Source organism: Cyprinus carpio, chromosome A17 (assembly GCF_018340385.1).
Source record: "Cyprinus carpio isolate SPL01 chromosome A17, ASM1834038v1, whole genome shotgun sequence".
Lineage (NCBI taxonomy): Eukaryota > Metazoa > Chordata > Actinopteri > Cypriniformes > Cyprinidae > Cyprinus > Cyprinus carpio.
Window position 1 is genome coordinate 3,783,462 of NC_056588.1, and position 19,143 is coordinate 3,802,604.

At 36.7% G+C, this 19,143-nt stretch overlaps 1 protein-coding gene across 5 annotated transcripts in view; it reads left to right on the top strand.

Annotated features, from left to right (window-relative positions):
• Nucleotides 1-534: 534 nt before the first annotated feature.
• Nucleotides 535-19,143, top strand: part of LOC109048374 (neuronal PAS domain-containing protein 3-like) — a 280,671-nt gene continuing 262,062 nt past the window's right edge. For 3 of the 5 annotated variants that reach the window (XM_042773582.1, XM_042773583.1, XM_042773584.1), the window contains exon 1: nucleotides 535-1,651. In XM_042773582.1, the coding sequence (XP_042629516.1) occupies nucleotides 1,497-1,651 (155 nt within the window). In that variant the 5' untranslated portion in view covers nucleotides 535-1,496. Of the gene's footprint in view, nucleotides 1,652-2,105; nucleotides 3,483-19,143 lie in introns of those variants that run through there. The other 2 variants (XM_042773586.1, XM_042773585.1) reach the window with 2 other exon arrangements.

Sequence of the window (19,143 nt, forward strand, 5' to 3'; positions counted from 1 at the left end):
TTCTTTTATTGTGTACAGTATATATATGTATTTTGACACTTGTCATATTTTAAAAATATATAAATATAATTGCATTAGATATATATTAAGATACATATCAAGTTCAATAATGTATAAATACATAAAATGTATCTGCTCCGAATCTATTCACCTTTCTGAGCCATTTTTGCTAAACATTTTGTTGTTGGGTTTTTTTGTATGTATGAAGTCAATATGAAAACCCAAACTTCTTTTTATGAAACGTGCTACTTGAATGCGTATGCACGTATGTTATTTCATTATATAGTTTTTTTTTTTTTTTGGTCAGTTCTACTTTTGATTTCTAATCTTATATTGTTAATTATATCCTCCATTTCAGTGAGTATGATTAACCTTACAGTTGCATGTGTCATTCTCAGCTGAAAATCTTCTAGCTGGTCCTCATCATTCGACTCCTAAAGAGTTAACTGCTGCGTAAACCGCCGCGCGTTCCCGTGCGAGCGTCCCATTGGCTGCGCGGCGGCAGCGCGCGCCGTTAATCAGCTGCAAGAGCGGCTGAGTTCATCTTCTCGCACGAGCTGTAAGAATGGCATTGCCACACACAGCAGGACAACACAACACAACACATCAGGAGCATGCACACAGCAAACATCCCATCACCTTCAGACATTGATCCTGGCAGCAGCACTGACAGCACCTGACCTCTGCAGCATCAGCACCAGAAGAAGAAGCTGATCGTTCCTTCTCTCAGAAACTGAAAAGCAGTAGCACATCATCACAACAGTAGGAGGCGAGCAGATCACATCATGCACTGGACCTTCCTCGCTTACATACTTAGACCTGTTTCCTAAACCACACTGGGAATGGACAGCTGTCTCTGATCTTAATCAGCAGAGATTTTCAGGACACACTGGACCGATAAAAAGTTCTGTGCTCGTTCATTTATACGCACACATTCCTTTACACTAGACGGAAAGTGTAAAGCATTTTCTTTTTCTATCATGGCTATTTAAAGCCCGTAGCTGTATATTCAATATGAAAAGGCATGTTATGTACGCGTTTTACAGTTAAAATAATATTAATATACTTTGATTTAAGATTTTAGGAGTTAGTGCGTCACTTTATGGTAAGTTTTCAAAACTGATCATTATTAGTCAAAATTAGCTCACAAGCAGTCATAAAGACAGTTAGAGCATTGATTTATTGGAGGATATGGTTAAATAATACGCTTTTGAGGAAGTTTACATAAGCTCGGATCCGTCAGGAAAGCTTGGAGCGCTTGAAACTTTTCCGCGTAAAAGCGCACAGGACGCGCAAAGAGGCGGTATTCTGCGAGCACCATCATCACCAACCCTCTAAAAGCAGCAGTTCTCTCTGAAAGCAGAAAACAAGACGTAGAATGGTTGATGAGCTTGTTTCCATCACTAATGGGATTGTGCTGCTGTGATTTGTCGGACCGGAGGGAAGGTTGATCCACACACACTCGTTTGCTGCAGCATCGCGGTGCGCGCTCGGGGATGATCAGGATCTTCCCGGATTTCAGTGTTCAGGTGACGGCGGCGGCGGCTGCAGGTGCGGGAGCCGGTGGAGGAATGCCGGCTGCGTCCAGAGTCCCGGGAGCTACTAACGGGAACCCGCAAAACCTCCAAGGCTTGACGTCTTACCAACAAAGGTACGCTGATAGACGCAAAACATGTTTGTTTGTTTTTTCACGTTTAGGTGACAATCATACTATTCATGTCATATGTGTTGCGTCCACTCACATTCACCGTTAACAGGTTTATATATAAGCGATACTGAATTTCCCTGGAGGTTGCTGAAGGTATAAACTTAGATTCCTAACATCTCAGTTTCTCTGAGTTCCAGGTTTTGCTTCATTTATCAAACACAAAACGCTGCTCGATATAAAGCCAGCCGTTTATTGAAGCTGTAAAGTTTTACTATGTGTCAAATTCCACAACACACACACACACACACACACACATTTGTAAAGAAAACTCCTATTGTGATTTATAGTCAATATAAATGTTTTGCATTCAAATTTATCATACAAATAAGCATATTTTAAATCATATTAAATATTAAAAGTAGGCTAACTGTGATCATTATAAAACTGGTATAAACTATTTCAATGCACATAAAAGCTCACTTCAGAACAAATGGTCTCAAATTATTCATTTAGAATGCAAAATCAATGCATAATTATTATATCCATCTGAGAACAATAGTTTAAATAGATTAGAAAGGATATTAAAAAAAGTAGTAAAACTAATCTCCAAAACCAAGAAAACACCACAAAATCACATGATGTGTGATAAATTTATACAAATATAGAATAAATATTCATAAAGTTTGTAAAATTGCTAAACAGACTTAGTATTATTGATTTTTATTTTAAAAAATCACTCAATCATTTTCATCATCTACTAAAGCTAGGTGTTAATGGATGTAGATGTTCTGATTGTTAGTATATCAGCAGAATCATGTGCACGCATGCTTTCATATAGTGTCAGGTTCAATTAAACAGTCTATTTAGAGCACAACACATGGAACGGGACATTAAATGGGGTGGCTGTCAGCTCGTGACCTTGACAGGTCACAGGTTCTAATGCACATCACAAAACAGGCCTTTATTTATGTCAACATATTCATTTAGGAAAAAAATAATTATATTTAGAATGTGCATTAGAGCAAAAAATACTTTAACCATGCACATCTTTCTGCATTTATCTGTATATCTAACATATGGACATTGCATATGAGATATCTTTTTTATATCTATATTTATATCTTTTTCACTCTTAGTGCTTTGACACAATACCGGTTTCAAAATAATTTAGTCTCAGATTAAGCCTCGACTTGGCATGTGAGTTCATTTTGACAGCTGTCAATCATATCTCTCGAAATCTTTATAGAAAATATGAATGCAAACATCAGCATGCAAACGATCAAAAGGTGTTATGAAGAGATTTCTTCAATCCTTTCGTTGATGCATCAGAAACAACCTGTATATTCCCCATAAACTCAAACTATTTCCAACTACAACTGAGTGGCGTTGTTGCGCCGGCAGGAGAGGGAGATGAGAAGGAGAGAGAGGCAGGAAAAAAGCTGAAAAAATGCGGACAAACACGCTGGGAAGAAGCGGCTGTGTTCGAGGGGCACATCGTGATGTAAAAGCCCCTCTCATGCACTGATTCCTGCCGTCGTTTCCCCTGCGAGGACAGCCGCCGGATCGCACGAGCGTCCCCGGGTTTCCTCTCACTTTATTGGCATGCCTTTGGATCTCAGTGTCGGCTGGTCTCGCTCCCGTCTGAACGCGTCTTAACGCACGGAGACACGGGCACGAGCGCTCGGGTACCACCGATGGCGTTGCTTAAATGCTCCCGGTTCCGCTGTCAGCTGCTCGTCGCGTGAAATTCGGAGGAAAAAAGTGTAATTAATAATTGCAGGAAGATGGCGCCCACCAAGCCCAGCATTCAGCAAGACCCTTCCAGAAGAGAACGGTAAACGCTCGGTTTGTTGTATGTCTGTGGAAACGCGTGCGCTGACGGGCATTTTGGACTGAGATGTGAAACTTTGCCCTTTACGCGGGAGTGTGTGTGAGGGGTTGGGTAACAGGTATACACACTGAGAGAAGCCGTGAGTGTGTGTGTGTTTTGGTGGACAGAGGACATGACCGTTGAATGTGTTCAGTGTGTGTCGCGCTGCTGGCAGGCTTCGCGGGAAATTTGTGAACATTCGAACGCGACCATGTTGCAGCTTTGTATCCGCTCGGCGTTTTTTTCGCGGCATTAGGCCAATCTGAGTAAAACACTGTTTACTGCTGTGAAATAATGTGCGCCAGGCTGCTGTTTGAGGAAATTTCAGTGTGGATCGATGTGGATTTGAGTTCTGTATTGGATCAGAAACTCTTGATGGGGATTGTAATTTGAACAGATTTGGAAATGACAGTTGATCTTATATACATTAGTCAGGTGTATGTTAAAGGATGTTGCTGAGTAGCTGAAATGCTGTTCATTTGTTTTGGTGTTTAACACGTTACATTACAGGTGCACAATTGCTATTATGTTTAGTTTGATCTATAGATTTTATATATATTTTTTAGATATTTTATATAGTAGGGTGCATGTCTAAAAGATGAGTAGTTGAGATTTGCTGGTGCTTTTTACGCATCTGACAGGTGGTGCACTAAATTCGTTTGTCAGATCAATAGATCTGAAATTGTGATACAAGACTGTTTTAATATGTGCATAAACCAGATATTTGAGAAAGTAATGCGCTTGAGGATGAAGAAAATATGACACTAAATTAATCTAGTTATGAAATTGTTGTCATAATTAGTTCATTTATAGATCAGAAATTGTGATCTAAATCTAATGTGTACATGAATCAGGTGAACGTTTAAATGCTGTTACTTTATTGTTATTTTGTGTGAATATTACATGCTCATCTGCCTTTTTACTCTTTGATGACAGGTGGTGGGGCACTAAATTCTGCAATTAGGAAATTGTTTGATCTCCAGATCTGAAATTGTGATAAGACTATTTTAATGTGCATAAAGCATCAAGTGGCTGTTTGACGACTATTAAATTTATTTATTAGAAAATGCAGATGGATTTAATGTGCTTATTTATTTGATTTTAGGATTAGTTTATGCTGATCTGAAATTTTAATGTGACTATATTTTAGGTGGGTGTTGTTGTATTGCTATTTTGAGTATTGCATATGCATCAGACTTTAGATGACAGGTGTTGCATTGAATTAATCTGCAGTTATGAAATGTCTAATGATCTGAAATTGCAACAAGGCTGTATCTTATTTACACTACCTAGGTATGTGTTGTTTTCTTTTTTATCAAAACCTTTTATTGCAAATTCATCAGTTTTTTGTGTGTAGATGACAAGGGGCTGTCGGATTGCGTTTAGGGATTATAACAATAGGTATTTTAGATTTATTTCTCTGTTTAGCTTACAGGAGTATTAAATTAGGCAGCACTGATTCACGCCGCACTGCGTGTGTCTTCGTGCGGCATGCAGCTTGTTGAACTAATGTAAAACTGCATGCAATAATTCTGCAGTGTGTGTACAAAATATCAGCCTTAGAGCCAGTGACATTTAACAATGTAAACACAGCCCGATTCATATACTGTAAAGTGCTACTCCACAAGATTGTGTGCCTGACCGGACTGTGAATGGTTATCATTAGCAGGCTTGACAAAACTCTCATCAGACTCGATAATTTTATAATTCCCACTCAGAACGTGCAGATTACAGTAATGCACCTACGTCTAAATAGGCCACGACATTAGAATTATATTTCACCCCCTGCCAGTCATAACAGCAGGAGATGTTTATGCTAAGTCAGTCTGCAGTAATCTTTCTGGCGGGAGCGTATTTGTGTGCCATTCCGAGCATATCGCAGAGATAGGAATCTTGAAGATGGAATTAATTTTGAGGGGGGAAACTTCATAGCCAGTGCGTGAGTGCTTCCTTTATCACCTGTTTCCGACCGGCATTCTGAAGGGCTAAATTGCACTCTGTGATTCGTTATGTGGCTCCACTTGAACTGAATAACACTGGGGTTGAAATGCTCAAGGAGGGTTTGGGAGTTTATTTTTTAATGCAGTGCTGTTTACTAGTGCTGTAGGGAGTGTTTGTTGGGAAGGGAGGGATTGTGCTCTTGGGCGAAGCAACTCTGAAGGAGTTGGACACAAATTCACAGAGAGAGAAAGAGAGATTGGTTGGCGTGAATTTATACACAACACTAAACACAAAGTTGGCTTTGTGTTGAAGAAAGCAATGCCTCCCTCCCTCACTGTGAGCAAACAAAAGTACTAAATTGTTCCATTTCCTCTCCTACGGTGCAGCAGTGGATCCATAGATTGAGAGCGAAGCTGTGGCATTGTGAAATACTTGGGGTTTATTTGGTGTTGCATTATAAAGTATCGTCTCTCTAATGGCTTGCATATCAACAGGTCCATTAACAAGACGCCATATGTGATGCATATCGCTTCCATTTCAGTTAAAAAATGTAAATGAATGTATATTGGAAAGTGTATATCTTTTGTTTTTTTGCCGTCGATCATTTTAAATGGGCCTGTGGTGAGGCAAATTCATTCCATGTAGTTTCTAAATTAATATCGGCTCGTAAAAGCTGCATGCATAATGATTATAATACAATTAACAAAAAATTGGACTATAGCTTGTCACGCTGCAACTTCTAGCAAGTATTTCATTTTAGCTACCCATGATGTAGGCCTAAATGCTGAAAATTGGCCTGCTTGTTATTATAATCACATTCAGACATGTTGCTGTTCATTGTAATCCTTTGATGTGAAATTATGAATATCAGCATCTTGCTAAAGCTCAGGAGTGTCAGTGTGATGTGCTTGTGATTCTTTTTTTTTTTTTTAAATCCCAATCACCAAATATTAGGTATGTGTATGTTTAATGTCTAAACAAAGCGCCGATGTTCCCTGAATGCTGGAGAGGCAGACAGCCCAAGCTGAGCTATAACATCACACAAAGGATGTACCAATTCTACCCGTTGATTCACAGGCGTCGAACACGGCATGGAATGGAGGCAAATAATCAATTCTGATGTGTATTTATCAAAATTAAGAGGGATTTCCAACCCCCATCTGTGGCTGCTGCTCTGCGTATTGTGCGGTGATTAAGGCGGCTCTCACCAGCCGCCACTCGTCTCTGTTATTGTGAAGGTCAGAGCAGAGAGACAGACATAAAGAAGATGCATCCCGCAAAGGTAATCGCACAGTCTCGCGATGCATTACTGCACAGCTCATGGTGTGAGAGCCTTTGAGATGTATACATCTCTACATCTGAGCTGAGGTGTGTGATTGTTCTTTTAGTTTGGGTTTTTGTGGCCGTATCAGTGAATCTGATGTAGGTGGATCAGTGCACTGAATCACTGAATGACCTTTTTCATTTTTGCCTTTGTGTGTGTATATATATATATATATATATATAATATATGGATATATATATATATTATCGTATAGAAACCATATATATATATGCATATATATATACTGGAGTTTATTTTGTTTAACATGATATGCATCTTATTTTTATTGAATTTTCTTTAAGAATGTAAAGATTTTAAGATTATCGTAATCCTTATTATTTTCAATATATGAAAGTCTGCTATAGAAATTTGATTAGAGACTAAGTTCCACTTTTTAATCCAGTGAAAGTCAATTTCCACCATTTTTGTCCAAGAAAATATTTATTCAACATATGTTGATCTTCTGTGACAGTGTGCCCCAATAGGGGTGTGTATTGTTTTACTCCTTTTTTGTTAAGTTGTCCATTAAAAATATTTTTTAAAAATGTGTTTATGTTATGTGATTTTTTATTCAACATATGTTGTTTTTTATCGCAGGCGATTCATCGCTGATAATGAACGTGTAAATGCTGCTCCATCTGAAAGCATGTGCTGGAGATACACTACTAATCACAGAACCGGCTTTACTGATGAGATACGCATGATAAACGCATGCGATTTATCACGCAGCCCTAATTCTTATCTGCACTCACTGTATATGATTTCTATAAAATTCTCAAAATTATTCTAATTTAAAGGGATAGTTCATCCAAAAATGAAAATTCTTACATTTACTCACCCTCATGTTGTTCTAAACCTGTATGAATTTATTTCTTCTGTTCAACACAAAAGAAACAGTTGCTGGTAGTCATTGACTTCCATGGTATGGGGAAAATACTATGGAAATTAATGGCTACCAGCAACTGTTTGATTACCAACATTCTTCAAAATATCTTTTGTTTTCAACAGATTTTTTTTTTTTAAATTTATACGGGGTTGGAACAACATAAGTGTGAGTAAATGATGACAGATTTTTCATTTTTGGATGAACTATCCCTTTAAGATCATTTTAAACTGTTTGAAACCAGCATACAAAATCACTGTAACTGGATGTTTGATTGTGACAACTAGCCCCGGTTTCCCCTGTACTGATAGCTGACTTCTCAATATATTTAAAAGGACTCTAGGCAGTACATACATACCTTTTTATGCCAGAAAGAAGAGATCAGAGATGATCATGCTCTAGGCGGCTAAAGTGTTGCTTCTGAATGTCACAGGTTTTGTTATGGTTTGTGGCTGCAGTAAAATCCGAGCTCCCCTTCTACATGTTTAATGTCCACAGTGGTTTTAAGACCTTCATTTAGTATCTGGCTCTAAAGACAGATGTTCTGCCCGCTGACTCCCATCTGCTTCTTTGGTTTGGCTGTGCCGCGATCATCTAATGCTAGCAGCAAGTGTTGCCCTTTACTCACCCCCTCTAGTGTTCCAGCAGCACTTCTGAGCCCGAATAAAGTCCACAGCACTTCCAGAATACATGTGTAATCCTTCTCTATATGCATTGGCAAAGAAAATGGATTTAAATGCATTGCATACTTGGATATGGGTTTGGATTTACACATATTTGCACACATCGTACAATGGCTTTGTCATTTTGATTTAAAGATGTTGCCACTTTTCTCTACATTGAAAACTTGCTACATTTGGATTCAAGAACGTTTTTCCATTGCTGTATTTAGGACTGGAAATTCAGAACAGAAGCACATTACCACTCAAATACAGTTAGGCTACTAGTGTTTTTCCTGAATACTACAATATATAGCAAATCTCAACTGCTGTATTTGATTGTTTGTATCACTGCAAAATGTAAACTATATTATCACCCACCAGTATATTTAGTACTTTATCCGCATAGATACAGTATACTCACAAAAGCAATATATACTATATAGAAAATCTCAACTACATGACTGACTATATTGTCACAAACTGAAAATTATATTATTGATGTTGTTGATTGATGTTGTACATCCAACTTTATCCGCATACTGTACATACAGTATGTAAAGCGATTATATAATATATAACTACTCCAGTTGATGGTTTATGTCATCACAAAATGTGAACTATATTATTGCACAGCAATATTTGCATAATTAAATTATGTATGCAATAAAACAAACTATATATATATATATATATATATATATATATATATATATATATATATATACACTATATCAAATATTAACTGCTTGATTGATTATTTATATATATATATAATTTATTCCCTGAGTTTTGCATGCAAAATTTCAATTGATTATTCCTGCTAGGCAGAAGAGCCACTAGAAGACAGAGCTCACATGACTCGACATACACTGCCCTTGCACCTCACCGTAATACCTGCTGCACACCCTGATAAATAAATTTTGTGGCGCATATGCTTGGTAGCCCACCTGTCAGTTTAATAAGTGAATGTCATAGCTGTGATATGGCTATAAATGGATGTAAGCCTCCATCACCTTGCCTCACAAAGGAGCTACAGCACGCCGAGGTATTTTCTCTATAGCATTCCTTACGCATGTCGTCACCTAAAGAAGCCCCCTTTGCGGGGATTTACTGACTGCTTTTGTGCCGGCTTTTTCCCAGGCTTATCATCGGGTGCACTCATCTAAAGCAGCACTGCAGGACGCTGTGTCAGCCACTTCTGTGTCTCCTGCCACTTCCTGTGCTTTGACGTAACAAAGGCAAACTTTTTGAATCGATAATATATCTGTCCGTGTGTGGCGTGTAATGGAATAAAAGTAGGTCTTTCGTCAGGGAAAGGCTAAAATTAGCTCACAGTCCTGAAAAATGAAGGCCTTTCCAGCAGCAGACTGTGGGAAAAGGTCAGATTGCTTATTGATACTGTACAGCACAATAGCCATCAGCTAAAGTAAACACACGCAAACTCTCAGAGCTTTCGCAAGAGTAAAGTGTATTTTGAGGGACATATGATATATTTGTGTTATATTTACCAGTATTTTAGAGGGCAGTAAAACTTTCAAATGGATAGTTCAGAGTCTCATTGGATTCTTATTGGATGAGCTGCATTTGAAAGCACTGTTAAATGCAATGTGACTGTACACACTATATTATATTTGCTTGACAATTTAAACAGCCTACAGTTAGATCAATGTGGACAATTTACAGTTAACTGGCCATCCATCTGTCCGTCCGTCCGTTCGTCCGTTCAGAATTAACTCTCAATTCACATGAATTACTTAAACCCTGCGTATTTTCTGTCAGTTTTATTAAAGCAGCTGTATACTACAAACAAGCATTTTCATTGCCTCCTAATGATTTACAAACTAAGCTCAGGGGTTCACATTTGAAAGATTGGTTTTGGCAAGACCGATAGAAATTCAATTTTGCTTATGAAGAAGCGAGCCGTTTATGACGTAACCGTGTCATCTCGAGAACTGTCCTCCGCCTTTCAGACGGTACTCAGAGAGCAGAAACGTATAGGACAGCTTTCGACAGAATAGAAAACAACTTTCCAGAAAGTGTACTTGAAGTAGTTGAGGTTTTGTGAGGTCACATCCATTTTTCCCCCCTCTCTCTCTCCCATGTTATTTCATGGCTATGCGGCTCTCTTCTGTTTAATTCTTTTCATCTCATTGTAGCCCCCGTATTTGAAAGTCTAGGTCAATAAGGATGGGCACATTGTGAATTTCATGATCTGTGTAGTGGAACAAATTGAAAGCAAAGCCTATATCAATCACAATGAAGGCAGGGTTAATTGTTCCTGCTTCACAAGAACTGTGGAAAGATAAAGGCATAATGAAACACTTATGCCTCTGATGTGGGCACTCCTCAGGATGAAATGACAGAAAACAAAACAAATGTTTACTCGTATAGTAATTACTTTGGTGCAAAAGTCAAAGAATGAGAAACACACTTTGATGTGCGTGTCCTTGAAAGAGCCTGATTTATTCCACCTGCATTCTGTGCCCTTCAACTTTCGTTATGTTATGATTTTTCCTGCATGGCATTGTGGGTAATCTCTCGTTCTCACAGGAGAGTCTCGATTTGAGCACAGAACAGCAGATACATGCTTTATTGTGATCTTGGTTTGCTTGTATCATGGATGGCTTTCTTGGAATTGTTTACTTGGATATTTATTGTATAAATCCATAAAGAAATGGTAAACTGTAAAAAAAAAATGTACACAAACACGTACTACAATGCACACTATGTACTTGTTTTATTGTTGTTTTCATATTACAAAGAAAAAAATCTAAATCTTTCAAAATGTTGAATCAAAATATAAATAAATATTTGCAGAAATTTGTTTTATGTTGACTTTAAATTATGATTATTGTTATTTTTATATCATATATTACTTTATATTATTTTTATTTAATTTTTAAATTTGTAAAATTATTTTTTATTTTTATGTTTTCATGAAAAAATTTAATACTTAGAAAATTGAAATAGTTTAAATAATTTAGTCTGGGTGCCTTATTAATTAATTAATTGGATCAGATTGTTTTTTATTTGGGGGGGGGGGGGGGGGGGGGGAGTTATTTTTCTTTAAGAAACCTGTGTGTCCTTAAAAGGGCCTGATTTATTCCATGCATTTTGTGTTCTTCAGCTTTTGTTACGTTCTGATTTTGCTGCATGGCATTGTGGGTAATCTCTCGTTCTTACCAGAGAGTCTGGATTTGAGCACGAAAACTGCACAAAATATCATATACATGCGGAATTGTGACACAGACTTAAGCAGAGGATCTTCGCTTTGTTGGATCATGGATTGCTTTCTTGGAATTGTTTACTTGCATATTTATTGCATAAACCCAGAATGAAATGGTAAACTGCTGAAATTTGTAATGAAACAAATCGCAAACGTGTGCATGCATGCTTAAGCACGCTCGGGTTGGGTTGTGCATGCATACAGCTCGCGCGCATACTCAGACACACGTATATGTATATTATATATACGTTCTCAGTATTTAGTTAATTGAACTCTAAAGTCCATGACAGCTATCACAACACAGTGGGTAATTCTGAAAATTAATGAGAATGATAATTCTTAAAAGACTGTTCCAGACTTTGCCCAAACTCATTAACTAAATATCTCATTTAAATACATTCTAAAGACTTTCGGGAAAAAAAGAGAGGGGGAAAACATTATTACTATGTAAGCATTAACCCGATTTGAAAATGCTGAGATGCAGAATTTTATGGAAGACTGGAAGTCTATCAGTCAACTGGAATCCTGCGCTAAACACGTCTATCTGCTATAATACCGGACGATAAACCTGGTCACATGGTGAAGGAAAACAATCCATTTCCTCAGCTGGTTTATTTGTCTGGGGTATATATTTAGTTGATCTTAGTTTACTGTAAATCCTCTGTGACCCTCACATGTAAGCGGATCTCTTCCTTTGGCATTAAACCACAGCCAAATTCAATTTTGTGATATTTATTCAGTTACGCTGCAAGTGACATGTTTTTTTCTCTGTTTGTGTAGGTAAAACTATTCACATGACCACATAGTAAACTATCTGTTTTATTTACTTCAAAATAATTTTTAACAGTGTGTTTTAAATAAAATATGCTAATGTAATGTGGAGTTGGGAAACGTTTTACAATAAAACAGTTTCCTTTGCTTGAATAGGAGAAATGTGTCTTAGCCTAGCCTAGCCTAGCATGTTATTCTTCCAGTGCTGATGATGTTGAAGTTTTATAGAGGCTTTGTAAAGCTTCTGATAGCTAAAGCTAATCTTTCTTGCTGTTCTCGTCAACTGATTGTGCCAGTTAGATGTTTCATTTAATATTTGGCTCGTTCCCTCTTTCTCTCCACAGATTACTTCTCAATTTCCTCTGTTGTATGCAGTTCTATTTTGTCTTTACGAGCCAAAAACTGAAATACTTTACCTCAGAGACAGAAGAAATGTCAGTGGTTAAAAATGTGGATAATCGAAAGGTTGGGGTTTGGCGGTCAGGTCTGCGGAGGGGTGGGAATGAACGCGGGGAATTGGAGATCTGCTCAGGTCGTGATCTCAGTCCAGTATCGATGTCAACCCTCCTTTCTGTGTTGCCACAGGGATCTGATAACTACTGTAGAACTGGCAAATTTTGGATTAAAAAAAAGTTTTCCAGATTTCAAATACTTTATCTGACTGCTAAAATCATGTGGAAACACGCATGTGTTAAAGGGATAATTCACCACAAAATCTTCATGTTGGTCCAAACCGGTATAAGTTTCTTTCTTCTGTAGATGGGAAAAGGAGCTGTTTAGCAGCTGTTGTCCATAACTATGTAAGTATATGACTTCTGCCCTATATTTTAACTCTTCTAAAGTCATACAACAGTGTGATGAATATTTTTTTTCAGTCTGTCCATCACACAAAGCTATCATATAATTTGGAATACAGCTCAGTTGTCAACAGTTATTATGCTTTGTTTATGCAGCTTTTTGCCATTTTTGGAGCTTGAGAGCCTCAATCAACATTCACTTTCATTGTATTAATAACACATAACATATAACATAACATAACATAACATAACATAACATAACATAACATAACATAACATAACATAACATAACATAACATAACATAACACTAGACATTCCAAAAGAAAGGATTATAATAAAATAATATAAAATAAACATGTTTTTGAATTTTTACTATATTATATTTTCATATTTTAAAGTGGATAGTTCATCTGAGAAATCAAACCCATGGAGCCCCAAAAAGCGTAGTGTGAAGATGACAGGAAGTGCTGTATTGGCAGTTAAGATGGTGTAAATGTTGGACTTGCTCAGCCTGTGGTCAGACTAAGTCTTTGAGCGAGTGAGCAACTGAGAGAAGGAGAGAGAGAGAGAGAGGATGGAAAGTGTGCTCCAGGCCAGGACTGAGGGAGCCTCTGGCTCAGTGTGAGTGCTGAGATCTTCCTCTGAACTCTCTCTCCGCTGTCAGATGTGTGTCTCGCCCAGCAGTCTTGATTTACCCCTTCAGTGCCCACTCAAAACCCGCCTGAGAAATCCCCACAGAGTGCACACCTCCCGAATCACTGCGGTTCCTCAAAAAAAGTTATAAACTCATATTAGCTGTCTGTCTGTGTGGAGCGGATGTTAAACTTGTGTGTGTAGAGGAAGTTAGTTGTGTACAAATGTTTTTTTTTTTTTTTGTGATGGCTCTCAGACTGTCTCCATTTGTTTACAAGGCTTTTTTAAAGAGTACATATCCTACACTTTATTTTATTTATGTTTTATTTCCTTTAATTTTTTAAAGGTGTACGTATAAAGTTAATCATGGTTTCCTGCACCACATTATTTTTTACATGACTGTATTCTACCATGTTTAATGACTTCTTTAAAATCAACATGACATGAAAATTGACCAAAAAAGAATGTTGTCCTCATTTTATTGTGCACAGTTTTCATATTCCAAAGAAAACAATGTTTCATAAACTTTCATAATGTGAAAGTTGTTGAATTTAACTGATGGTTATCATTATATTTACATATTTTATTTACTTTTTTATTAATATTATTATTATTATACCTGCTGTTTTTTGCATCAGCTGATTTTTATATAATTGTTTATTTTTTCATATTTTTTTAATTCAGTTAGTTAAGTAACTTAGTCTGACTGAGTTGTATAAAATTTTGTAATTTTTTATATCTAAAATTTTCTTGAATTTATTTATCTTAGAAAGTTTTGTTTGAGCATTTTTTTTGCGTCACCTGATTTTTATCACATTTTTCATTTTTATGTTTACAAATTTCTTGAATTTATTATTCTTAGAAAATTTAAATAGTTGATTAAATTAGTCTGACAGCCAGTTTCTTTTTTTGCATCAGCTAATTTGACATAATTTTGTAACTTGTTTTGTTTTGTACTTTTTGCATGAGCTCATTTAGATGAGTTTGATATAATTTTTAATTTTTTATTATGTTTGTTTATTTCTTGAAGTCATTAGAATTAGAAAATTTAAATAATTGAGAAATTTAGTGTGATTTTATTTAATTTTGTAATTTTTTATGTTTAATTATGTTATTCTTCTATTTATTTATCTGAAATGGTTTGAGTAATATAGTGTCACTGCCACAATGCCTTTTTTGCATCAGCTGAACTTCGAGAATAAAGCCCGCAGACATGCGGCAGAGAGATGCATCACGAGCAAATGGTGAAGGGTTAAAAGAAATCAGTGGGGGACGGAGCTGTGTGTCAATATTTGGACAGTTACTGTGTAGCGCAGCAGATGAACACAGCATCTGCTGTGTGCGGGAGGGTTTCTGGATGAGTGTGAATGGAGAGGGGGGTGGGTTATTGTGAAGCTGGCACACAGTATGCACCCAGACACATTCCACAGGAAGTCCTGTGATTCCGCTGGCATGCGTGCCCGCTATTCATCATAAATATTTTAGCAGTATCATACCCCAGCCATGCCCCAGTCATTTTGCCAAGCGAGGGGAAAACATTTAGCATTCTCTCTCCCGCTCTCTGATGCCTTGTAAATTATTTTTCATGCTGCAAATGTCAGTGTATTTATTTTTCCATGAGCGGCATCATTAGATATAACAAGAATAATCTTAAAAATCTCACTTCAGCAATGTATAATCTGACGCTTCACTTCAAAGCCAGACTGTTTACCATATCAAGGCAATGCTGTCAGAGAGTATTTCTCTATGCTTGTTTACTATGAAATTGGCAAAATTGTCAGGAATGGAAACAGAGAACATTTTTGTTAAGTTGTGATGCTCATTAAAATGGATCTTCTCTCTCCCCCATGGCCTTCTGCTCGTGCTAATGTTCTGCCGAGACACTTCCAGCATTTTGTATTCCTCCGTCTCACTTTGTCTCTGTTTAACCCTCGCGCGTGCATATATTGTCCTTCCCTCTAATGTGAATCCGTTAATGAGTTCTCTGACAAATACAGTAATGGCCTTTCACTTCCGCATTTGGTGTGCTGTCTGTTGGAATTACGTCCCGCTCTGTTGAAGGAAAATGGCTTGTATCCTCAAAGGTACAAGAGCGGCAACGGCACCACAAACGCTTTGCTGTGTAAGAGCACCAAAGACATCTTTGTGGGAATTTCTTATTAAGACTTTAAACGGGATTTATCATTGAAAAAAGTATTTTCTTTGCTCGTTTGCAATGCAGTTTGATGTATTATGCCGACATACTGTACTCCCTCCCTAGTGCACCTAGAACATTTATTGATTTAAAGGATCTTCCACATAACTTCCATCTGGGTTCAACACATTTTGACCTCCACGCTTTAATTTTTAAAAGGAAGTTTTAAAGAAGTTGCACAGAAAGCAGTGAAAATACTGAACCGGAATTGCAAAAAAACAAAAATAAAATCAAACGAACAAAAAAACATCCAAGCCATCCAAGATGTAAATGAGTTTGTTTTTTCTTCAGAACAGATTTGAAGAAATTTAGCATTCCTCTGCAGTGAATGGGTGCCGTCAGAATGAGAGTCAAAACAGATGATCCACACGATTCCAGTCCATCAAATGACACCTGTTTTGGACTGTTTTCACTTATAAAAAGTGTTTGATCTGTGGATATTTTGAGGCGAATTTTTCTTTGAAGGAAGCAATTTTGGGAGATGGTCTTCACTGCAGAACACAAGATCCAGGGGGTGTGGTTGGATCCAGATCCAATTCTTTCCACCTCACATATACCTAAACACACCCTTCTCCACCCCTAAACCTACCAGTCTCCACCCACTGGATCTTGTGTTCTGCAGTGAGGGGCTACTGAATTTTGGTTTAAATGGTTTGAAGTTAAAAACAGCTTGATGGATTTGTTTCTTACAACACACAGCTTTTCTCTTCACAAGACATTAAATGATGGATTGAAGTCATGTGGATTATTGTGATGTTTATATCAGCTATTTGGACTCTCATTCTGATGGCACCCATTCACTGCAGAGGATCCATTGGTGAGCAAGTGATGGGATGCTAAATTTCTCAAAATCTGTTTCCATGAAGAAACAATCTCATCTACATCTTGGATGGTCTGAGGGTGAATTTTCAGCAAATTTTTATTTTTGGCTGGTGTATTACTTTAAGAATAAAATTCTTCTTCTGAAGTGCAATGTTCTTTTTATTTTAGAGTAGAATGAGTTTCAATTCCATTAATGTAATCAGTTTCTACACTGCCAGTTTTTGACATGGTTTAATCTAGGGATAGTGAAATGGTGGTTGTGAAAAACTTAATTTGCAGGTATTGTTGGTGTAAAAAAACCTTTTCCAGGTGAGCTTGAGGGAGAAAAATATAAAAGTGCAAAAGTATAGAATACATCTCCTTTGACATTCTCAGATGTAGCATTTCAGACAGCGTCTTTTTTACTAAAAAAGCCAAAAGCGTTCCCACACACATGAATGCTCTTTGCAGGTATTGTGAAGCCCACAGCGGGTCCAGGACGTCTGTTCTCTGTAGGCCGCGGCTGAAGGGGCTTAGCTGCATTTTTGTTCTCTGGCACAGGGCAGCGTCTGAACAGCTTCCCTGTATCTCTCTCTCCAGCAGTCAGAGAGCACATAGAGACGCCACCAGTGATGAATGGGGCACCTTGTCAGTTAAAATGAAAATTCTTAGCCGGATGATAGCTTCATATTAATGCCTGTTTTATGGATTGGAGCAAGTTGTCTGAACAAGATGAATGTTGGTGATGAGAGGAGAGATATAAAATAAAACGGCTCCTGTACCTTCATCAAGAGCACGGGCCTTTGGGTGTGTCTTGTCACACGGGACGACTGCACATGCACTTTCCTGTCTGTATAGAGCCTAACAGGAAGTAAAACCCTATTAATGTTCTCAATAGTGATATTGGTTTTTAGCAGGAGCCTTTCAAGACGCACTTTGAGCTCTGAGGTTGTTAAATTATTGTGTATGCATTTATATAAACCACACATCAATGTGATTTCAGTGTTTAATAGCCAAATTTCCAGTAAAAGCTACAATATCTGTGTTCAAGCGAAAACACATGGAAACGGAAATTTCTGCTAAAGAGCTCAACATTGACTGTCCAAACCCATAAAACACTGCAAATAATGTAACTGACTTTTATTTTTTACTTATTTCCTTCATTGCTCTTTATTTAATATGGATCCAAGATGGGGCATCACAACTTGGTGTCCGCATCAAATTAAATTGAAAACATATTAAATGCAAGTAAAGTGTTTACTGATTTGAATAACTTTTGTGAAAATAAAATATGAAAATATGGGTGAAATAATGTTCTGTTGTCATTCATACATTTGTATACAGTTGTCACACATACATTTATGTAAAAATGAAACCACATACTGACCTGTACTTATACAGTATATAAAGGAAAAAGTCATTACAAAATTATATTTTAAATTATTAAAAACTCATTGCTGACAAATGGGTAAAACAGTAGTTTGAAGTCAGTGGCAAAGATTGGTAAAGACTTTAAATTGCAACTAATTAGTTTATAGGAGTGACGGTAAAGACATATACTTATACGTTTGGGATCAGTAAGACTTGTAATGTTTTTTATGGTAGTCTATTGTGCTTTTATTTGGTGAATTTTTTTGGAAAAAAACAGTAATCTTGCAAAATGTTATGTCAAAATGTTTCTATTTTAATATCCTTTAAAATATAATTTATTTCTGTGATGCAAAGCCTAATTTCCATCAGCCATTACGCCAGTATAAAGTGTCACATGATCCTTCAGAAATCATTCTAATATGCTGATTTATTATTAGAATTATCAATGTTGGGAACAGTTCTGCTGCCAAATATTTTTTTGGAAACGGCAATACTTTTTTCAGGATTCTTTGATGAATAAAAGGTTAAAAAGAACAGCATTTATTCAAAATATAAATCTGTCTAACAATATAAATCTGTGTTATCACTTCTTAACAATTTAATACATCCTTGGTGAATAAAAGTTTTAATTTCTTTCAAAAAATGGCTGATGGAAATTCAGCTTTGCACCACAGGAATAAATTAGATTTTAATGTATATTGTATAAATGTATAAATTTTTTTCTTGTATTTTTGATCAAATAAAATATGAAACTCATTTACAAAACATTAAAAATCATTCTGATCCCCAACTTTTGAACGGTATTTTGTGTGTGTGTGTGTATCAGCTCGACTATAATAATTAGATAAGTTTCTTCAGCAAGTCAGCATATTAGAATGATTTCTAAGGATCATGTGACAAAAAAATCTGCTTTGTCTTCACAGGAATAAATTATATTTTAGAATATATTAAATTAAAATTTTTAATACAGCCTACATTTTATATAACCATTGTCTTTTTCAGATTACGGCTTTTTAAAGCT